The following is a 25,195-nucleotide window of genomic DNA, read 5'->3' on the forward strand; positions in this document are numbered from 1 at the left end:
CTGAAGAGTCTATAATAGAAGCATGCATAGTTACGGAGTGTATCACATTTTGCTCGATGTATCTTGACAATATAGAAATAAAATTTAATCGTACAGATCATAATGCAGACCGTGAATGGGATGATAATGAACCGGCACTCTCTATATTTAAATAAATGGTTTGACCCACTGGTGGAAGGAGATACGAATTTATGGATGTGAACGAGTTATCCAAGGCATACTTCTATGTTCTAAATAATTATGAAAAAATTAAAGATTTTATTGAGTAAGTACCATCTTAGTATAAGATGTGTGCCTTAGAAAGTCAATTGTTGGCTGACACATTTATATTTTCAAGATTTATATTTGAACTTATAAAATTTTTATTATTAATAAAGGGCATTCTTATTTTCAGTCATATTTATGTGTCCATAATTTATCCTAAAAATTAATAAAGATGATTTTGCATATTCTTAAGATGTTGAAAATTTGAGACATATACTATTAGTGGTTAATTTCTAAATGCTTCCGATCAAAGGATCATCATGGAGGACAGTGATCGATTCAATTAGATCGATGCATGATCACCTCCTTTACAGACAGATGAGTCTCGAGTCTGTAGTATGGTGACACTAGGATGATAATGCAGATGGTTGTTAGAGAATAACTTGCACTGAGCGTGATCATTATGAGAAACTATTTGGATGTCTACTCACTCGTCAGTAGTATTCTTAATGCTACAATGGTATGACTAATTTTTTGACCTACGGTGTATTGGCTATTTGCAGTGAGACTGCTATAGTTTGATGCACGTCTACTTGGTCCCTAACTATTCGGATCCTTGCTGTGTATGTTTGTTATGGTGGGTTCAGATTCACTGTTAAGAGTAGGATACACTTAGATAGAATCTATCGATCTTAGTAAAAAAAGTATAGTCCTATGTGATTCACAAGACTGAGTTCAGTAAGTCTTTGGCCAAAGTAAGAGTGAATTCTGAAAAAAAAATTTCACGAGATTCACAAGAGAACTCAAGTCGAGCCAATCTTGCATATGACTAACGATGGAGTTTGACAAGTTATCCATTACCTCCATCAAGTCGAGACTTTTGATAGAAGGACTGAATCATACGATAACTGTACCAAAAGATTCATATTTCCATTCTACTGGGTTGCCACTATATACTGCTAGGTGTCACTGATGGATTGTGGGACCCATGAGTATTATCTTGATGATCGATGATTCTCGATGGGCAGTGTTGGAATTGTTTCAATCTATCGAAAAGAGTTTTGATGATATTATGATAAAAATCATAATGTGTCTCATTACTAGATAGAATAGAACCTATGGAGTCACACACAAAAGAATTTTCTGTCTGATCCGATGATTGATCGACGATTATGAATCGTTAAGGGAATAATTGTTAATACGATTGATAATTAACCCAATGCAAAAGTTGTAAGAGGATTAATTAGTAATTTAATTACTAATTAGACTCAATTTAATTGAGAAATAAGTTTTAGATCAAGTCTAATTGAATTGGATTTAGTTTGACTTGAATTGGGTTTAGTTTGATTGATTTATGAGATGACTCAATTACCATGGAATCAATTTTTGATTTGATTTGAATTTGAGTTCAATTAAATCTTAATTGGATTAGGATTTTATCTAATTAGAGACATAATTAGATTAGGCTCAATCAGGTGTTTGGGTCGAAACCAAATTACTTTTGGTTTGAGGCTCAATCCAAAACCCTAGAGTCCATTTTGTGAAGGACTCTTCCATGCGCCACCCATTGTTCATGCCCCTTCTCTCCTCATGCAAATTTCAGATTTGTGTGAGATTTTCTATATTTTTCTATCTCTTGGCTACTTATTTTTTCATTTGGATAAGGATAAGTTTTGGTTTGAATCTAAAATTTAATTTGAATTTTTGATAGAGTTTGACTCTATCAAGACTCTATCAGATGCCACCTTAAAAGGATCTGTCTTTGAGACATCTCTAGAGGGCTTTTGAGATTAGAACAAAATTTGGCTGACCACTAGGGAGAGAGGAACTTTTTTGCATCCTTCCTTCCAAGTTTGAAGGGAAAACTCCATTGGTACAAGGTGTGGGTCTTCTAGGAAGAAAGCTGCACTGCTGCTGCCTTTCTTCTACCTCCACTACTCCTTCGACTGAAGATCATCTTTCAAATCTGAAGAAGGATCAAACCAATCATCAAAAGGTCTTCTCTACAAGGGAGCTAGCACCCCAAGAAGATAGACAAGTCTCAAATCAGATCGAATCTCATGTGGATACCTGTAGAGGTCGGACATTTGCGCGGCTCCAGGAATCTGTCAAGTTTTTTATCATCGACTGTGGAGCTCTTCCACCCACAATAAAGTATGAGATCTGATCCCATAAATTAATTTTAAATTTCATATGTCTTAGATCCATGTTAGAAAAGATTTTAGATCTGATTTAATACATAATAAAAATAATTAATCTATTTTATTTCACTGTGATTTCAAAATAGTTTTGAAATACATGCATGTAATCTGCCCTTCCCTTTCTAACAGTGATATCAGAGATATGATTTCATAAGAGACATATTTAATCTGATTTTAATCTTAGATTCAAAAGTTAGTTTTTGATTTAAATAATTTATTTCAATTTTATTCAGATTTGAGATTATTAAATCATATATGAGATGCATAGATCTGTATTCCTTATGCATAGTATTCAGATTGGATTGATCTCTATGGTCATTCGGTCATAAGGGACATATTTAATCTGATTTTAATCTTAGATCTAAAAGTTAGTTTCTGATTTAAATGATTTATTTTAATTTTATTTAGATCTAAAAATTATTGAATCATGTATGAGATGCATGGATATTTTAGATCATTAATCTAAAAACCTAGATCTGATTTTTGATAAATAGTTTTTGAAAACAGTTTTAATCATATTTGATCTTTCTTTAGATTTGAATTTTGCATGCATATGATACATACTTAATTAGTTTTAGATCTGATTTTTTATATATGATATGTGATTTTAATTTAGATCTAAAATAATGCTGTATGTTACCTTGTTTGAAATGTAAACCTAGTGTAGTTTAGATCTAAAATTATTTTGACATCTAAACTAAATCCACGATCATAATATACTTAATTAAGAATTAAGATGTAAAATTCAAGATCTAAAATTCAGAATTTAAGATATAAAATTTACTACATAAAACATGGGTTAATGGGTTGGATAGCTCAATTAGGTCTAGTTTGAGCGGTTGATCAAATCGAATCAATAGTTGGTTAGGTTTAGGTCTAATCTCTCATGTCCAATCCAAATAGTTGTAAGTTTGGTCAGATCGACTAACAGCCACATATTGTCGATCAAATCAAAAGATCTAATTTGGCTCCATGGTTCGAGCCTAAATTAATTAGCTGACCTGATTAATGCCTATTGATCAATTGGTGTCTAAGGTAAGTTTGGCAGTTCGACTTGTGATCTTTAATTGGGAGCTACTCACATAGATTGAGTTAATAGCATACCCTCCCACCGATCTCATTTACCTGGCCAATATGGTTGATTAGGTCTTGACTTAGATTGCTAATGATTCGAGCTAACCCATGCCACTAGATTAGTCATATCTGATATAAGGATGAGACCTGAACCTAAATCTCCTCAATTAATATTAAGTCCAGCGATCTTCCATCATTATAGAGATGCGGGTGCCTACCTGGTGTTGATCATTCTCAGTTGGTCATAGTGATTCGGTTGCATCGGGTAGATACAATCACTCTATGGCATTAGATGCCCCGGGGTAAAGATGGGATTGTTACCAATAACTGTTAAGTAAGAGTCTCAATGACAGCTTTGCATCCGCTGGTGTACGATGGGTCTGACTTAACTAAAAAATATGTCAATAACTGTTAGATGAGGCTACAGGATTTAGAGACCGAACCAGCTGCATCTTGCTTAGTGAAGCAATGGACAAAGAGTTGTCCACTCATTGATTTGTGTGTTACCAATAACTGTTAGGTAAGGTGCACATAAATCAGTGAGACTGTAGTGCCTACTGAAAATTGATCATGTATAGGTTTCCATTTCTCCACCTGAGGAGTGTGGGAGATCCATAAAAATAGTAAGAGCCCTTGTTTGTTTATTAAAATCTTAATAACAAATATTTACAAGTTCAAAATCTCTAATTAGAAATTATCTCTCTACAATTAACCATGTTGAGTTTAAATCCATTAGCTCGAATTCTTGACACCAATAGGTTGACCGAAACCAATTACAAGAACTGGCTCTGAAATTTGAGAATCGTTCTCAATTTTGAAAAGCTGAACCATCTCCTCGACTAGGATGCACATGTGTTGCCAGCTCGTCCATCTCCTGATCAACAAGCCATACTTGAGAAGTGGATGGATGAAGACAATAGGATGAAGTGCTATATTCTTGCATCCATGTCCAATGATCTTCAGCGACAGCATGAAGACATGAGGACTACTAGAGACATACTGACTCATCTGCAAGAGTTGTACGGTGAGCAGAGTCACACGGCTCACTTTGAGGTCTCTCGAAGATTTTTCAGAGCAAAGATGCATAATGGGCAGTCTGTCCATGATCATTATTAGACAATGATCATGGACATTGAGGAGCTTCAGAAGCTAGGCATGAACATGGATAAGGAATTGCAACTGGATATGATCCTACAATCCCTCCCTAATTTGTATGGGTAGTTCATCATGAACTACCATATGAATAAAATTGATAGCTCTTTGTTTGAATTGCTAAACATGTTGGTGACAGCTGAAAGTACCTTGAAAAGTTCAAGGGATACCATTCTAACTGTGGAGCAGGCTTTCTCCAAGAGAAAGTCTTCTTGGAAGAAGAAAAAGAAGAAGCCTGCAAAGAAGCAAAAGACTGGTAGCAAATCCAAGAAGCAAGGTCCAAAGAAAACCAACAACAAAGAAAAATAATTTCACTGCAATGTCGAAAGTCATTGAAAAAGAAATTATCCTGCATACCTGGCCACTTTAAAGAACAAGAAGATCGACATGCCTTCTGAAGGTACATCTGAGTTGCTCATTATTGAAACTAACCTAACGATTTTCTCTTCTTCTAGTTGGGTTCTAGATTTTGATTCTAGCACTCACTTGTGCACTTCCATGTAGGGTCTAAAAGAAGTTAGAGGGCTAAGGGAAGGTGAGATTACTCTCCGAATCGATAATGGGGCAAGAGTTGCTGCTGTAGCCATCAAAATTTATCCTTTGCGATTATCGTTAAGAATTAGTTTGCTTTTAAAAGATTGTTATTATATACCTGGAGCTAGTAGAAATTTAGTTTTTATATTTGTGCTGGCATAGGATAATTATAATTTTTATTTTAATAAAGACTTCTGTGTAATCTATTTTGAAAATAAAATTATTGCACATGTCTTTTTAATTGATGGACTTTATCATTTGCATGAAGATGCGAATATTAATATTAACGAGCAAATTGTGAATGTCGTAAGGTCTAAGAAACTTGAGATAGAATTAGCCAAAAGTATCTCGGGCACCTAAGGCTAAACTATATTGGAGAGGACAGACTTAACAAATTAGAGAAAGGTGGCCTTCTCGGGTCATTGACTTTCGAGTCTTATTCAATTTGTGAGTCATATCTTCAAGAAAAGATGGTTAAGCTATCCTTTGTAGGACATGGAGAAAGAGCTACTAAGATATTAGCCCAAGTACACACTGATGTGTGTGGTCCATTCGATGTACAGACCAGAGGTGGCTATCTCTACTTCATAATCTTTACCAATGATTTCTCATGATATGGTTTCATGTACCTGATGCATTACAAATCTGATGCTTTTGAAAAGTTTAAAGAATTCAGATGTGAAGTAGAGAAGTAAACTAAAAATTTCATAAAGGTTCTTCGATCAGATCGAGGAGAAGAATACCTTAGTGAGAAATTTTGGATCTATCTCAAGGATAATGGCATAGTCTCATAATGGACACCTTCATGGATCCTCAGCTCAATGGGGTATCCAAAAAGAGGAATCGGACCTTATTAGATATGGTCCGATCCATGATGAGCTTCATAGATCTTTCAATCTTTTTATGGAGACATGCGTTGCTTTCTGCTATTCATCTCTTAAATCGGATTCTCTCTAAATCAATTTCTGCCACACCATATGAGTTATGGCATGATAAGAAACCATCTCTTGGGTACCTCAAGATTTGGAGATGTCCGGCTCATGTCAAATGACAATAGGCAGACAAGTTAGAGATTAGGTCACTTAGGACTCATTTTATAGGGTATCCTAAGAAAACTATGAGATACTATTTTTATCTTCCAAAGAATCATAATGTGATTGTGAGCCATCATGCTGTCTTCTTGAAAAAGAAGTTTGTCCAAGATGAAGATAGTGGGAGGAAGATTGAGCTTGAAGAGAAAGTCTCTGAAGAGTGTCGACTCCAAGAACCTCAACCCAGTAATGAGTCAGTAAATTTAGTACCTCCTACACCTCGTAGATCAAATAGGATCTTCCGTCCTCCGAAAAGATACTTAGGTATACTTACGGAGGATCTAGAAGAAGTGTTCCTTGTGGGAGATAGGGATACTAGGAATGATCTCAAAACCTATAATGAGGCGATGTTAGATATAGACTTCGAGAAATGGATGGAAGCAAGGAAGTCAGAAATTGACTCCATGCATTCCAACCAAGTATGGTCCTTAGTAGATCCACCTGAAGGTATTATACCTATTGGATGTAAATGGATCTACAAAAAGAAAATTGAGTCGGATGGTAAGGTAGAGACCTATAAGGCAAGACTGGTGGTAAAAGATTATAGTCAATGTGAAGGCATTGACTATCAAGAGATTTTTTTGTCAGTGGCTATGCTGAAATTCATCTATACTTTACTTACGATTGTAGTCTATTATGATTATGAGATCTGACAGATAGATATGAAAACTGCCTTCTTGAATGGATATCTTGAGAAAGATATCTATATGGAGCAGCCTATGAGTTTCATATCTAGTGATAGTGATTACAAAGTCTGCAAGCTACAAAGATCCATTTATGGACTTAAGCAAGCATCCTGAAGTTAGAACACTCACTTTAATGATGTAATCAAATCATTTGATTTCATAAAAAATGAGGAGCTGTGTATGTACAAAAAGGTCAGTGGGAGCGCTGTCACGTTCCTCGTATTATATGTGGATGATATTTTTCTGATTGAAAATGATATTTCAATGCCGACATCGGTCAAAGTTTGGTTGTCAAAAAAATTCTCTATGAAAGACTTAGGAGAAGCTTCCTACATTCTTGGTATTAAGGTCTATAGGGATAGATCTAAGAGAATGATAGGACTTTCATAGCGAATGTACATAGAGGAGGTGTTGAAGCATTTCAGCATGAAAAACTTCAAGAAAGGTCTCTTGTCTCTTAGACATAACATCCATCTTTTGAAAAAGATGTGTCCCGACACATCTGAAGAGATCCAACGCATAAGCAAGATCCCTTATGCTTCGGCTATAGGGAGTCTCGTGTATGCCATGCTGTGTACGTGACTTGATATAGCTCTTGCCGTGAGTGTCACGAACAGATATCAGTCGAATTTAGGTGAGGAGTACTGGATAGCTATAAAGAACATCCTTAAGTACTTGAGAAGAACTAAAAATTTGTTCTTGATTTTTTGGGAAGGTTCGGAGCTAAAGTGGAAGGATACATCGATTCAGACTTCATGTCCGATATCGATGATAAAAGATCTACATCAAGATGTATTTTTCTGTATAATGGAGGGTCAATTAGTTGAAAAAATTTCAAACAATCAGTCATTGCAGATTCGACCATAGAAGCCAAGTACTTCACCATCTCTGAAGCTGCTAAGGAAGCATTCTAGTTTAAGAAATTCATTGCGGAGCTAGGTGTGATATCATCAAATGCCATTGCACTGCATTGTAACAACAACCGCACCATAGCCCTTGCCAAGGAGCCTAGATCTCACCAAAAGTCCAAGCATATTGAGCGGCGATTCCACGTTATATGTGAATATCTCGAGAAGCAATTTGTCGAGATGCAGAGAGTCGACTCCGCACAAAATATGGCAGATCCACCGACAAAGCCTCTCAGCTAGAAGAAGATCAAAGCTTGCCTTGAAAAGATGGATCTTAGGTTTATGGCCAATTGGCTTTAGGTCAAGTGGGAGTTTGTTAGATGCGTATCCTAGAAAGTCAATTGTTGGCTGATACATTTGTATTTCCAAAGCTTGTATTTGAACTTGTAAAACTTTTATTATTAACAAAGGATATTCTTATTTTCAATCATGTTTATGTGTCCATGATTTATCCTAAAAATTAACAAAGATGATTTTGCATATTCTCAAGGTGTTGAGAATTTGAAATATACACTATTAGTGGTTAATTTCTAAATACTCCCAATAAATGATCATCATGGAGGATAGTGATCGATCCAGTTAGATCGATGTACGATCACTTCCTTTATAGGTAGATAAGTCTCGAGTCTGTAGTGTGGTGACACTAGGGTGATAATGCCAGTAGTTGTTAGAGAACAACTTGCACTGAGCATGACCATTACGAGAAACTATTTGGATGTCTACTCATTCATCAGTGATATTCTCGATGCTACAGTGATATGACTAGTCCTTTGACCTATGGTGCATTGGCTATTTGCAGTGAGGCTACTATAGTTTGACTACACGTCTACTTGGTCCCTAGCCATTCGGATCCTTGCTGTGTATGTTGGCTATGGTGGGTTCAGATTCACTGTTAAGAGTAGGATGCACTTAGATGAAATCTATCGATCTTAGTAGAAAAGGTATAGTTCTATGTGATTTGCGAGACTGAGTTCAGTAAGTCTTTGGCCAAAGCAAGAGTGAATTCTGAAAAAAGTTTTCACGAGATTCACAAGAGAACTCAAGTCGAGCCAATCTTGCATATGACTAACGATGGGATTTGATGAGTTATCCATGACCTCCATCAAGTCATAACTTTCTATAGAAGGATTGAATCATATGATAACTGTACCTAAAGATTCATACTTCCATTCTTCTGGATTTCTACTACATACTGCTAGGTGTCACTGGTGGATTTTGGGATCCACGAGTATTATCTTGATGATCGATGATTCTTGATGGGTAGTGTTGAAATTCTTTCAATCTATTGAAAAAAATTTCAATGATATTATGATAAAGATCATAATGTGTCTCACTACCAGATAGAATAAAATCTATGGGGTCACACACAAAAGAATTTTCTGTCTGATTCGATGATTGATCGATGATTATGAATCGTTAAGTGTATAATTATCAATACGATTGATAATTAACCCAATACAAAAGTTGTAAAAGGATAAATTAGTAATTTAATTACTAATTAGACTTAATTTGATTGAGAAATAAGTTTTAGATCAAGTTTAATTGAATTGGATTTAGTTTGACTTGAATTGGGGTTGGTTTGATTGAGTTATGAGATGACTCAATTACCATGGAATCAATTTCTGATTTGATTTTAATTTGGATTCAATTAAATCTTAATTAGATTGAGATTTAATTTAATTATAGACCTAACTATATTAGGTTCAATCAGGTGTTTGGGTCTAAACCAAATTACTTTTGGTTTGAGGCTCAATCCAAAACCCTAGAGTCCATTTTGTGAAGGACTCTTCCATGCGCCACCCATTGTCCTCACCCTTTCTCTCCTCATGCAAATTTCAGATTTGCATGAGGTTTTTCATGTGTTTCCACCTCTTGGTAGACCACTTATTTTCTTATTTGGATAGGAATAAGTTTTTATTTGAATCTGAAATTTAATTGGAATTTTTGATAGAGTTTGACTCTATCAAGACTCTATCAGGCGCCACCTTAAAAAGATCTGCCTTTGGGATGCCTCCAGAGGGCTTTTGAGATTAGAACAAAATTTGGCCAACTACTAGAGTGAGAGAGGGACTTTTTGGCATCCTCCCTTTCAAGTTTGGAGGGAAAACTCCATTAGTACAAGGCATGAGACTCCGAGGAAGAAAGCTGCACTACTGCTGCTTTTCTTCTACCTCGACTACTTCTTCGACTGAAGATCATCTTTCAGATCTAAAGAAAGATCAAACCAATCATCAAAAGGTCTTCTTTGTAAGGGAGCTAGCATTTTGAAAAGATAGACAAGTTTCAGATCAGATCAAATCTCATGTGGATACCTGTAGAGGTAGGATGTTTGCACGGCTCCAGGAACCTGTCAAGTTTTTGATCATCAACTGCGGAGCTCTTCCATCCACGATAAGGTATGACATCTGATCTCATAAATTAATTTTAGATTTCATATATCTTAGATCTGTGTTAGGAAAGGTTTTATATCTGATTTAATGCATGATAAAAATAGTTAATTTATTTTATTCCGCTGCAATTTCAAAACAGTTTTGAAATACATGCATGTAATCTGCCCTTCCCTTTCTAACACTTAGTATACTATTTAATATTCTAAATAATTTTTTATATCGATGTAAAATTAAAAATCATGACTTGTTGTAGTGAGCACAAGAGTATACTATATAAAGAGAATAATACGGATGCCAATGATCGACATAGAAAAAAATTTATAAAATAGTTTGATGATCTTGTAAGTTGTAATAGTAATATATTATTTTTAATAATTATCGAAATAATTATTTGAACCAATATAATTTTTTATGTTATAGTGTAGATAAAATATAAGTATTTCAATAAAGAAGAGGATGCAACCAATAAGTTGTATGATTTAGCATATGGTTCCAATCGAAGGGTTAACCATTATGCATTCTGTATCATTGGAGAAATAAGATTTCACACAAGAAAGCTTGAGATGTAACGACGGACTCAGAATAGTGAGATTGCTATGATAGAATATGAAGAAGAAGAAGAAGAGATTGAATATTATGGTGTACTGATAAATATCATAGAACTGAAGTAAGGGTCCAGTAATTCTGTATTCTTGTTTCAGTGTGAATGGTAGGATATTAACAATAAAAAGATCAATATTTATATTGATTCATACTTTATCAATATAAATTTTGTAAGAACATGGTACCAAAATGAGCCGTATATATTAGCAACTCAAGTGAAATAAGTAATATATTTGAAGGATCCAAAATATCAAGGTAATTAGCATGCCGTACAAAAAATAACATCTAAAGGTGTATATAACATACCAACCCGATTAGAGATAGATGAAAATTCAGATTTACATAAAGAGAAAACTTTTTAGCAGGAAGAATAAACATTAGCCGAGCTTCTTGTTGATGAAGAACTTGTAACGGCTCCTTTGAATAGGGCTAATCTACCGTCCAACGAAGTTGAAGTTGATTTTGTATTTAATCTTGATGAGTCAGAGGGTGATGATCAGTTCATAAATGACGATGAGATAGAAGATGACACATATGTCGATTATTGTGATTCGAAGGAGGATCTACATATTGAGGAAGATACGAATATTGATGAGTAGATCTATATTCCTTGTTCAATCTTTTCTTGCCATAATGGTATGCGATATAATTTTATTCATTAAAATATAATTTATTTATTATTATTATTATTTAATATTATATTCATTTATATGTAAAGAATTGCAGGTATGGCATCAGGAGACAGACGACGATGTTCGCATTCGTTGTCTACCCCGGAGGTTGAGGTGCCTTCATCGATTTTCACTGCCACACCAACTCTATCGCCAGAGGGTTCTACACTGGCAGGTCCCAGTGAGATGGGTTCGAGTAAGGTGGATCCAAGTGGTATTATTATACTTTTTATATAATAAAATTTAATTTTTTTTTTGGATAGCTATCATACTAATGATTTATTTATTATTATTTCAGATCGATCTCCACCAGTAGTGAGGCAAGGGTGAGGTCCATCGAAGAACCTCGCCCTAAAGCATTGGAGACATGCGCACCTAGGACAGCATCCCCATATCGAGATATCATCCACCTACACTAGGCCCATTAGGAGATGGTGTGAGCCATAATAGATCGAGCTGGGCATCATCTGCCATAGCTATGCCTCGGTGATACTTTTCGATTGGTGTTACGTTTTACCAGCTCAGAGAGAGATTTTCTATACCTAGTTACAGATAAAATAAATTATACTATAAATATTTAATTAACACGATATTCTTCTAATATTTATTTTCGATAGGGTGTATTTGATATTATTGATTTTGAGGAGGATCACGTGCGGTGAGCTGTAGACGCTCATTTGTCTTTACATTTCAAAGAGTATCACCATCACATCTATCAGCATTGGTACCATGTAATGCAGGATCATGAGGTCGAGGAGCAGTAGCGGCCCTATGACAGCATCACTATGGATGACTGGACTGTCATATACTGGTATTATGAGGATCCAGTATATCAGGTTACTCATCCAAATTTTTTTTTTTAGAGTTTAATAATTGAATCATTTATTCTTAAATTTAGTTTATTATCTACTAATTTGACTGCTAACCATATAGAGAAGATGTACCCAGAACATCGCAAATTAGGCTAAACAGACCATACCGTATTGTGGAGGTTTGAGGTCATTCATTTATCATATGGAGCAGATGATAAGTAATTTCTAATTAGTATATAATTCTCTAACTATTTAAAATTTTTTTAATTAATTATTCTCAAATTGCATAGAGATGCTGAGAGTGGCGAGCTTTCTGGTAGGATCGATATCTACCAACAGACCCACCAGCGATGGTCAGGAGAGTGGACTACGAGGAGTCAAAAGCTCTTTGTAAGTTTTTTAATTATTTTTTCATTCAAAATTTGATTTTCTGTATGAAATTAAAATAGCTATAACTTTAATTTTCATGATCGTATGATAGACATCAGATCCCAGCCTATCCTTGAGGGCTCGACCGCATCCACAGATGATGAGATCTATGATCAGATGTTTGGTACGAGACCCTGTTATGTTAGAGATCTAGGGCACAGGATCACTGCTCCCTCATCCTCACGCTCGTCCAGGGCTGACAACCATGCTGCTTGTGATGCTCGACTGGTAGAGGTGTAAGGGCAGATTGAGCAACGAGCTGATAAGTTGACTGCACACGTCGACGAGTACCGTAGCTCCAAATCCAGATAATGGAGCAAATGGCACAAATATAGTAAATGATGGAGCTGATGAGGCAGCAGCAGGCCGGTCCGAGCTCATTCGAGCGCTCCCCTTCCCCAATCTGTTCTCCTTCTGCAGATACGACACTTGGCGGTCTATTTGTGTAGCTTTTTATTTTTAGTTTAGATCTTTTATTATTTTAATTTAATATAATAAAATGATAAAATTTATTTATAGATCTATTATGTAAATTTTTATTTTTATTTTTTATTTTTAATTTATAAAAAATATTATAAATATAAATTAAATATACATATTCATAAATTATTTTTTTAAAAATATCTATAAATTATTAGCATAAAAATTATTCTCGATGAAATATTGGTTGCCAAAAAATATATTAGCAATAAAAAATTGATCATAAATAAATTTTTTAATAAATTTAAAAATATTAAAATTTTATATTAAATTAATAGTGATGAAATTATACGTTAGAATTTGAAATATTTATGATGTAAAATTTATGTCACTAATATTTTTTTAAATTTGATTTTTATAAAATTTTTTTATTAAATTAATAGTGATGAAAATATTTTCATCATAAATAATGATATTTGTCATGAAAAATTTATATTGCTAATATTTTTTTAAATTTAACTTTTATAAAAAATTTTAATTAAATTAATAGAGATAAAAATATTTTCATCATAAATAACCATCTTTACAATGAAAAATTTATGTCACTATTTTTTTAAAAAATTTAATTTTTTTAAAAAAAATTATTTAAATTAATAGTGATGAAAATATTTTTATCTCTATTAGTTTAATATTTATTAGTAATAAAAAATTTTATCAAAAATTATGATATTTGTGATAAAAATTTTATGTTGCTAATAATTTTTTAAATTTAGTTTTTATAAAAATTTTTAATTAAATTAATAATGATAAATAAAATTCATCATAAATAATTAATTTTATCACAAATTATCCTTTTTTATGACTAAAATTTTTCATCATAAATAGTTTTTAAAAAAATAATTTTTTAATGATAAAAATTTTTTTATTGGTAATATTGATTATTTACGATGAAAATTTTTTTCATTGTACAAAATTATCAACAACGATATTATTGATTACTAAATATTAGAGATGAATTTTTATTTCTAATAACTATTAGCGACGAAAGTCTATTATTAATGACGAATTTTTTTCATCGTTAATATCCTATTTTGTTGTAGTGCAAGCTGTGAATGCTTGGGTCGAAGTTGCAAAGGAACTTCATCAAGCTATTGAAGAGCAAGAGAAAAAGTACCAAGAAGATATTGCTCAGCTAAAGGCTGAACATGCTCCTTCTTGGGACAAGATTGCTTCCTTAAAAGCCTCGCTATAGAAAGAGAAAAAAGAGGACGACAAGCAAAGGGGAGCGATCATTGATATCAAGAAGGAAATTCACCTAGCCAAGCTTGCTCTTACAAAAAGCCAAGGAAAAGCAGAAGGATACCAAGAAGGCTATTTGGGAGGTAGAGGAAATAGCTTTTGCTACTGAAGCTTGGGCCTAGGTATCAACTTCTCGGGCACTGACCAAGTATAAGGCCTCTTAGGAATTTGAAGATGAAGTCACTGAAGGGTCGACCATTGCCTTCAAGGTTGGCTTTGCAAATTGCAAGGTTGCAATTAATCATCTTCATCTCTAGTTGGATTTAAGTGGGATGCAGCCAAATGAAGCTGAGGAGGAAGAAGAGACTACTCCTAAAGCTGTTCAAGCTGTTGAAGAAAGAATTGCCCCAGCTTCCGACATAGCCCCTTAGGTGTTTTTCTTGTTTTTCATTTTAACTTTTGTTTTCAATTTTCAGCTAAGCATGTAGAAACAAACTTTTGAAATGAAATGAAACTTCTTTTCTTCAAATCATTCTTCATGTCACTTGATTGACAAAATGTTTAAGTTTGTTCATCGACATGTAGCAGAAATATGACTGAATTGGCAAAAATTTTCCAAGTAAACTCATTGGTAGAACAAAGTCGAGCATCAAACTATTATAGGTTGCACTTCTTTTCTTTTGAATTTGATTGATTCACCAACATTTTATTTCGGGCTATATTCAGCCTCTCTATTGATCGGGTGTTAGCCGACAATATTTTTGTATGATTAGATGTCAATCGATCATGTTATCCTATCAATTGCTGAATAGTTATTTTTCATGTTGGTCAATAGTCATTGTTCATAACTTGTTGGCATAATGCGGTGGAAGACAAGTACCTGTATAATATGATTTATTATAAGGACTTACTGATAATACATGCATAGATTCTCGACATGTCAAGTCTCAGGGATTTCAGTGCTGTCCAAGTTTTTGATCCTATAGGCTTCCGGTTGGAGTACTTTAGAGATTTTATATAGGCCTTCCCAAGTCAATGATGGTTTAAAGACTTCGACTTTTCTGATGACAAGATCTCCTAGTCGAAAAATTTTAGGTTTCATTTGAGAATTATAATATCGGACTACTTGTTGATACGAAGCCATTCATAATTGAGTTTTGCTATGTATTTCTTTGATTAGGTCCAAATCGACACGTCGTCGATCCAAATTAGTCGGTTCTTCATAGTGCTCTACTCTTATCGATGGTAGTCCTATTTAAAGTAGAATCACGGTTTCTGTCCCAAATGCTAATTTGAATGAAGTTTCTCCAATTAGGATTCATGGAGTTGTTCGGTAGGACCACATAACACTATATAATTTGTTGGCCCATTACCCTTTGGCTTGACTTAATCTTATCTTTAGGCCTTAGAGTATGGTTCTATTAGTCACTTCGGCTTCTCTATTTGATTGCAGATGTCTTACCAAAGTAAGTTTATGAATAATATGGAGTTTCTTATAAAATTTTTTGAACTTAGCATTATCGAATTGTCGGTCATTATCTGTAATGATTATTTATGATAGACCAAAGCGGCAAATAACTAACTTCCATAAAAAATCCATTGTCTTCTTCTCTGTAATTTGTGCTTAGGATTCTGCATCTGTCCATTTTGTGAAGTAGTCAATGGCAACGATAATAAATCTTCGTGGTCCATTTGTCGGAGGGAATGGATGGAGAATATCGACTCCCCACTAAGCAAAAGGTCAAGGTGCCAAAATTGAAATTAAGTGACTTGCCGGTTGTCTCTGTATCTTGACAAATCTCTGACATTGATCATATTTCTTCACTAATTCGGTTGATTCTTCTTGCATAGTTGACTAATAATATCTTTGTTTGAATATTTTATAAGCCAATAATCTACCCTCCAAATGATTGCCACAGACTCCTTCATGGACTTTTTGGAGGACGTAGTTGGCTTCAGTAGGCTAAAGGTATTTGAGTAATGGTAGGAAAAAAGACCTTCAATAAATTTGCCCTTCTATGAGTATATACCGAGATGCTAGTCATTTTATTCATCGTGCCTCAACAGAATTCATTGATAGAGTCCCGTCAATTAAGTAGTTGACAAACGGGTTGATGCAACTCGATTCACGACTGACTTGGACTTGATGGACTTCTTTAAAAGATACTCGAAACATCGAGAGATGTTCTATAAAGATTTTGCCCAACTCATTATATCCGAAAGTCATGAGTTAGGATAAAGTATCTATCCAAGTATTTTCTGAGCATGGAATGTGGAAGATCTTGAAATAGTCAAAACCAGATTTCAAGGCTTGGAGCTTATGGAGATATCTCACAAGAGTTGGGTCTCAAACTTCATATTCTCTCCGAGCTTGTCTAGTCATCAATTATGAGTCGGTGAAGATTTTTAGACTATTCACCTCGAGCTCTTTGGCTACTTTCAAGCCAGTTATCAATGCTTCATATTTGACTTGATTGTTAGAAACATTAAAAGTGAAATGAAGAGCATACTTGGTGACGACTCCTTTGAAATTAGTCAAGATAAGTCCCGCTCCACAGTCTTGTGAATTGGATGCTCCATCCACTTGTAGAATCCATGCTAGTTCAATAGTTGACTCTAAGAATACCTCCAGAACTGACATATCTTCCAAATTTGTATATTCGACAATAAAATCAGCTAATACCAAAGCTTTTATTGAAGGCCAAGGAAGATAAGAGACATCAAATTTACTAAGTTCTATCACCCATTTTATCATTCTCCCAAAGGTATTTGATCATTGTAATAGAGCTTTCAAAGATAGATCAGTTAAAACCATCATAGAGTGAGCTTGAAAATATGGGCAAAGTCTTCATACGATAATGATCAGTATATAGATTATTTTTTCTATATTGGAGTACCTTGTTTCTACTCCATGTAATACTCTGCTGATGTAGTAGACATGCTTCTGTACTCCATCATTTTCTCAAATTAGAACCAAACTTATGGCTTCCAAGAAGGTAGTTAAATATAGGGATAATTTTTCGCTCGTGCTCGGCTTCGACAATAAAGGAGGAGAGCTCAAGTAATTCTTCAAATCTTCAAAAGCTTTTCGATACTTATCCAACCAAGTATTTCATATGCCTTAGGATTTTGAAGAATGGAAGACATCATTCTACTGACTTTGAAATAAATCAACTAAGAGATGAAATGTGTTGAGCCAACTTTTGAATAACTTGTTTAGAAGTTGGAGGTTTCATGTCAAGGATCACTTTAATTTTCTTTGAGTTGGCCTCTATCTCTCATCTTGTTACCATAAAGCCAAGAAACTTTTTCGAGATTATCTCAAATATATATTTAGTCAGGTTCAACTTTATTTGATGCTTTCTTAGTGCGTTGAAAGCTTCTTCTAAATCATAGATGTATCGAGTGGCTTCATCATTTTTCACGAGCATGTCATCGACATAAATCTCTATATTTTGATCGATTTCATTCCTAAAGATCTTATTAACCAATCATTGATAAGTCGCTCCAATATTTTTAAGATCAAAAGGCATGACTTTTTTATAATAGTATGAGCCTTTTTCGATAATGAATGTTATTTTTTTTTGTCTTTGGGGTCCATCCAAATTTGGTTGTAGCTAGAAAAAGCATCCATAAAACTTAAAAGTTGATGGTTCGATGTCGTATCGACTAATTAGTTGATTCTTGATAGTAGAAAACTATCCTTTGGACAAGCTTTATCAAGATCGGTATAGTTGATACATATTCTTCACTTGCCATTAGTTTTTTTGACCATCAACATGTTTGCTAGCCACTCTGAATAATTTATTTATCAAATAAAATCTATAGTTAATAACTTATCGACTTTTTCATCGATTATCTTCTACCTTTCACAAGCAAAATTCTTTTTCTTCTGGCATACTCGCCTACATTTTGAGTCAACATTCAATCTATGGATGATTATGTCAAGAGATATACCTAACATGTCCGAGGTCGATCAGACAAAGATATCTGCATTCTTCCATAGGAAGGTCATAAGTTCTTCTCGAAGGTGTTCATTCAGTAACGATCTGATTTGCATAGTTTTGGTTACATCTTCCTCCTTGAGTGGGTTTGAGATGAGTTGTTCGAGAAGTTCTCCTCATCTTTCTTCCTCCCGTTGATCCAACCCATCAATCAGAAGAGTTTCTAAGGGCTTCTTCCCTTTAATTATCATTATATAACATCATCAGACCAGTTGTTGGTCTCCTCGCATTTTGCAAACTCCATTTTTGATTGAAAATTGGATGAGGAGATGGTAAGTTGAAACAATTGCCCAAAAAGCATCCAACCTTGGTTGTCCCAATATCACATTGCAGGCTGATGGTACTCGAACCATGAGGAAGTTAGGAAGGATGGTAGCTTACCGAGGTCGTTGACCCATAGTAACTAAGAGGACTATTTCTCCCTCTACCTTATCGAGTCATCAGAAAATCCAATTAAAGGTGTGCTGACTTTCTTCAACCTATCAATAGGCAATCACATTTGGAAGAAAGTATCATAAAACAATATATCGGTAGAACTTTCATTATCAACTAATTTTTTTTTAAATCATAACTTGCTATTGTTATAAAAATGACAATAGTATCATCATGAGGAGTTTGAACTCTTCAGAGATCTTCATCAGAGAAGAAAATGAGATTATCTTTCCATTGATGCTTCAAGGAGTTCTCCGAACATTCTACCCCCCATAGATAATATTTCTTCAGAAATCATGCTGACCACCCCTACCCTAAGTTGATTGTTGATTTCTTACTCGGGTTGCGATCGAGGTTGTTGGTTAGTAGGTGTTTGGGCTAGATGATCACATAAGTATTTGTCAAGATAACCGATGATACCTCATCTTTCAATTGGATGCACTGCTCTATGTCGTGTCCGTTATCCTGATGAAAATGATAATATTTTTTTTATTGTGAGATGTGGTGGTGCTCTTATCGGTTGAGGTCTTTGGAAATAGTTCTCCCCTTTGATTTCCATGAGAATCTGTATACAGGGAGCAGAGAGGGGGATATAGAAGTCATACATATAGCCGAGGGTTTTCGATCTTGGACATTGCCGTTGAGATGGAGCCTCCTTGTCAGTTTAGGCCCTATTGGGTCCCTCTGAGACTCCATTCTTTTTTTTGTTTCTTCTTCTCCTTAATCTGACGTCGATTAGTCACACCCTCTTTAATGCGTATGTACTTTTGTGCGTGCTTGAGGAGTTCAGAGTAGGATCTTGAGAACTTCTTATTCAAGAAATAAGTGAACCTGAAATTTCAAAGTCTCCTTTCCACGATCCATATGACTATTGATTCATTGAGGTCATGAATCTCCAATGTGGCAGTGTTAAAGCGTAACCTATAGTCCCTAAGTGGTTCCCCTTCTCCTTGTTTGATCGAGAGAAGGTTGTTAGAGTTTCATGGCATCCTTCTGCTGGTGCTGAATTGTACCATGAATAGTTGTTTACACTACTTGAAGGAGTGGATGCTTCTCAACTAGAGTCTGAAATATTAGATCCAAGTATTTTTGAAGAGTTGCAAGGAAAGCCAAGCAGAGGAGGGCATCAGAGGCCTCCTGAATCAATATGAGAGCTTTGTAGCTCTCTAGATGGTCGAATGGGTCGGAAGCTGCATGTCATAAGGTTCCAACTGTGGCATCTGGAAGCGAGTCGAGATCGGCTTGTCCAAAATTCTTCAGGTGAAAGGAAGATGGGTATTGAACCTGAGAATATTTGATGAGCCTCAGTTGTCCTCTTGAAGCTAAGCAAGTCAATGATTGATTTCTCATAATTTTCGATCATAGTTGTCCCATCATCATTGTGGCTTATCATGGTGGTGAGAATATCTCAGAGTGGAGTCTGCCCCTAATGAATTTGAAGGAGAATGAGTTCGTTTCTTCTTTCTTAAAGTTCATCAAAGAGAAGGAGACCATTGCTCTCCAAGATTGGCACAATGGGAGTGTTAAGTAGGTTGAGAATCGACACGATGTGAATGCTGGGTAGGCTGAGGATTGGCATGATACGAGTGCTAAGTAGGTTGATATTGTGGTGGAGGTTATTGCGGGGCACGACGACTATGCCTCAATGGCACAATTTATGGTGCCAACACCTCCAAAGATTGTTGTTGCTATCGCGGTTGTGCATTTTACTCGAGGCTATGAACAGCTTCTGTCAAGATTTTGACTTGCTGCATTAGGATGGCAAACTACTGCTGGTCTACTATGACCACCAGTCATGGAGCACTAGGCTCCGCATGTTGTGCAGGAGGCTCTACATAATGAGAAGAGCATCTAGCAGAGCTTATGGATGTATTCTGAGCACCAACTCTAGCCATTATTCTTCCGTTCAAGGGATAACTCGCCCCCTACCTGGCACTTCAAACTGTTGTCACGAAACTCTGGCGAGATGCTTGGTGTGGTGTCAAGTAAGTGTATCTTGCTCCCAAGTGAGAGATGAACCTGCAAAAGAAATTCGCTTGCTGGAATTTATCCGGTTGGGGACCCTCCAATGCTAAAGTCAATCGGAGTTAAGGAAATAGTGAAAGAAAACTACAAAGATGAAAGCTTAATATATTAGAAAAAACTCACTCCAATCCCCCCTCTTACCTTCCCTTATATGTGGGTGGAGTTTGCCGTTATTATGTAACTTCCATCATTTAGGATTCAGGAACATGGGAGTTATCGAATTCAGTTATGAGCAGCGGAATGTGGAAGTTATCGGATATAGTTCTGAGCAGTTAATGCTCGTTCATGCGTAGTAACCGTTTTCTGACCTCTGAACTTCCGAATCGTGTGTGATGGTTCTGTCACAGATTCTCAGTTCTCAGCCGAACAACATAATCAGTTAAATATCAATATCATCATCGATCCATGAAAAGCCATATCGCCGAGTAGATCATCGAGCATCGTTGGTCTGATATAATCGGTAGACATCCAAGCGAATCCTAGCACAATAGGTAAATGTTGGTTCTTCTCCAAGTAAAACCCTCAGGCATCTTCTGAGATTATGATTTCAACTATTTACCCCAAGAGGCACTACTGCTACTTCAAAATTACACAATAATTTTTATACTTTCTGAATGTATTAACGATGCCATTATTAAAGTACAAAATATTTATGTTGAATATATGCCATCGTGCATTTTGAGCTGTGAAATATCTAAATCATCCTTGCAATCATAATTTTGTGATAGATCTTTTAAGCGATATTTAAGTTCACTCTTGATTATGGCATAACTTGACTCCTAAAATGTCCATTGGGCTGCAACTAACATGCTGGAGCACTTCGTAACTTCAAAGTTGACCTCTACAACCTTGCTGTTATGCGCACACGAACGGTTCTTTTGCCATGTTGCAAGGGGATATTGGCACCCCAACTTGTTCTATTTGTTATGGGGTTGGTTGATCGTGGAGTTACCAAATCAGTCGTTATGGGCTTGATGAATTTTTCATATGTGCATACAGAGCACCCCAAATTATTTTTCCTGAAAAAGTTCTCTTCTAGATCAATCATCCAAACATGAATCTCCATAGATAAAATAAACTATTATTAAAAGCCGTAAATCAGGTCCTCCAAGGATTGATTTTTGTAAAGAGAAACTTAGACGGCCCATCATGTTATTCACGTACAATATATAATTGTTTGGACCACAGCAGAGGAACTCAGGAGGAAAATAACAGAGTATGCTGATTCAGATGGTTTCTCACTCTTTGGTCGTCGCAGTCACTGAGAAGCGACCCTCATGACCGCTCCAGGGCATTAGATTTTTGAAGGGAAGGAAGCATTGGATGACAGTGAATCATGATGCCCGTCATGAGTCCAACGTAATGGGCCAAAAACGTCAAGTCTCCCATCAAAACGGAGCACTGCAATATACGGCCCATTGCTACCCTTCCTGTTGCTGCCCCAGAGAAGTTGGCCTTTGTGTTTTACGGTCAGCTCCCCATCAGTCTCCAGACGAGCATAGCAACTACGAGCATCCGTGCTAGTCTGCCACAAAATCCTCTCAGATTGGTCATCTTTGATGACCAGATTGCACCTCATAAATTCCAGCTCATAATTCTTATACTTGAGCTTCCTCGGAGGCATCAGCCTGTCGCCCGAGAACAAAACATACTCCGTCGTGACCGTCGATCCGTCGAGTAGTCCCACTTCCTTCTGGTTGCTGCTTGTCCACCGTCTCTGGCCGTAGATGCCGAGCCTCCCATTGCCATCGAGCACGAGAGCATACTTCCCTTTTTTGGACTTGATGGAGCTTGACCATAAGGTATAATGGACGCCGCGGCGAACGACTAGTTCGCCGTTTTGTTTCAGCCCGAGGTAGCAATCGTCGCCTCGACCCACGGTGTTGGCACCCCATATCGGGATCTCACCTTCATAAAGAATTAGGTCACAGTTGGCCTGCATGGCCAAGCGGTACTGCCCGTTTGTAAGGTTTTGGCCGGCCATGAGGACCTCGCCGGTGAAAAGAACATAGTCGGCTGTGGCATAAGGGGAAAGAAGGCCGACGATGGCCGGAAAGACGAGGAGGGCCACTGCAATTGGGAATGCCATGAGAACTACCCAATTCCAATTGGCTGCTCATATATATATGGTTCTGCATCGGCAGCGAGCTTCATTCATATATCGGTCTTACGGAAGTTGTCGTGCTATAGAAGATGCCACCAGCGTTTAAAACATTGCTGGTGCCGTGTGATGATATGAATCAATGACCCGGGCCTTACCACGGTCTAGGACAGAAGGCAATTACAGCAAAACCGTTCAGATCCCGTGGCACGGTAAAAATCTGAAACAGCGAACGCAGTGAAGGAGAGATTGACACGTCGATGTTCTCTGCTTAGGTCCCATGTCCTTATTTGTCTCTACAGGGTACATATTGGTGTGCTGATGGGTCAGGTTGTCCCAGTTAAGTCCCTCGGATGCCATTTTCATGATCCCTTAAATCCGTGAACAAATGGCTTGGTTTGCAAAATAATTCGAGAGGCGAACCACTAAAATTGCGGTCCACAGGACACTTGTAATTAGATAGGACCCCGTCCACCAGAGAATCCTATAGGGCCAGCTGGAAGTCCATTTGCAAAACTGGGCCTTCGTTATGGTTAGCGCATCTCAATTGAAGCCTTTTGATCGGACCGGCCATTTTGAAATAGACCCAGTTGATTGCCGACATGTCGTGTCTCAGGAGAAATGTGATCTTGGCTGGAAATTAATATGATACCCGATGCAAGTTTCATTTTATCAATTCAAGTGGAACTTGTCTAGTGAGGTCCAGCCAATTAGTCAGTCAGCCGGGATGGATTATATCTAGTCAGATCGAGTTCACGTACAGTTTTCGACTCAAATGCAGCACTTAATCACGTACGTTGAGCCAACATCCCAAAGTGAATAGTTCTAAGTAATGGATTTACTCCAGAATCTTAAACTAGAACATACCGGATTCCGTTTCCTCGTTTTTACTTTTTAATACTCCGGTACTTCCAGCTCGATGTACCTGCGCACTTTTTCATCAGATTATCAGGAGGAAGATGAAAGGCATAACACCATGCATGCAGATAGCAAAAGCACGTCACCCGTCCACAGCACGAAGTCATTCACGGCAGGCCGATCATATCTATCACCCATCGGTTCGAAAGATTTAGAAGGTATTTGATTGGGGAGAGTGGGGTCTGAAATCAGAATCGGAATGGATGACTCCCGTTCCAACCATTTGGTTGGGAGAAATCTCATTCTGATTCTGATTTCGGAATGAAATGGGAATGGCTCAATCTATATAGAACTCAATCTCTACTCTCCTCTATGGATTCAATTTTTTATTCCAATTTCGATTCCGATTTCGATCACGAACCAAGCGCTTCTGGAGATTTGACCATTTCAATTTGATTCCAAGCCATTCTGATTCTCATTCCTATTCTAATTCTAGTTGCGAACCAAATACCTCCTTAGAGTAGGGGACGGACCATATCGTCGGGTTGTAAACACGAAGGTCTCCATCGTACTCCAGAACGAGAACGTAGCTCCCTTGGTCCGAGGTGGTGCCGCTCCTCCAAATAGGAAAGCTAAATACATTAAGGGGTAGTTGGTTGGGTAATTAAGACCTAGAATGAAAATTGGAAAGGATGACTCCTATTCCAACTATTGGATTTGATGGTTTCATTCCGATTCTTATTCTAGAGAAGAATGAAAATGATCCATTCCTTTCATAATTCAATCCGGACTAATCCCAATGGAGTCAAAATTGAAATGAGATTAAAAAAAAAATCATCATCCTCATCCACTCCCCTTCCTCTCCCGAGGCCCTCGCCCTCAAAAAGTATCGTGGGGGCAGTGACCTCCTTGCCAGAGACGCCCATGCCGAGGTAGAGGAGGCCGCGGGCAGCAGCATCGCGGAGGCGGCGCTTGATGTTCTCATAGTGCTTGTTGCCGCCGTCGATGATGGAGCCATCGAGGTCCATGAATTGGAAGAGGGTGGCAATGGTTTGGTCGACCGGGGTGCCAGACTTGACGAGGATGATGATAGAGCGAGGGCGAGCAATGGAGAGGATGAAATCATAGGGAGAGTGGTGGCCCAAGAGGAGGAGCCGCCCTCCACCACCGTGCAGCCGACGGTCTCGTCGACTTTAGAGATGGTGTGGTTGTAGATGGAGATCGGGAAGCCCTTCTTGATGACGTTGAGGGCTAGGTTTGGGCCCATCACCGCCAGTCCAGCGAGCTCGATGCGCGACAGTACTGCCACCTCCATCGATCGATAGATCGAGTGAGGGTTTCGACAATCGAAGGAGGAGGAG

General features: G+C 36.9%; 1 protein-coding gene across 1 annotated transcript; it reads right to left on the reverse strand.

The window, feature by feature from the left end:
- Window positions 1-21,947: 21,947 nt before the first annotated feature.
- On the reverse strand, window positions 21,948-22,964 carry LOC105052192 (mannose-specific lectin 2). Its single transcript, XM_010932933.2, has one exon. It carries the CDS (start codon window positions 22,962-22,964, stop codon window positions 22,170-22,172), a length of 795 nt encoding a protein of 264 aa, XP_010931235.1. The 3' UTR covers window positions 21,948-22,169.
- Window positions 22,965-25,195: the final 2,231 nt, after the last annotated feature.

Source organism: Elaeis guineensis, chromosome 10 (genome assembly GCF_000442705.2).
Source record: "Elaeis guineensis isolate ETL-2024a chromosome 10, EG11, whole genome shotgun sequence".
In the NCBI taxonomy this organism is placed as follows: domain Eukaryota; kingdom Viridiplantae; phylum Streptophyta; class Magnoliopsida; order Arecales; family Arecaceae; genus Elaeis; species Elaeis guineensis.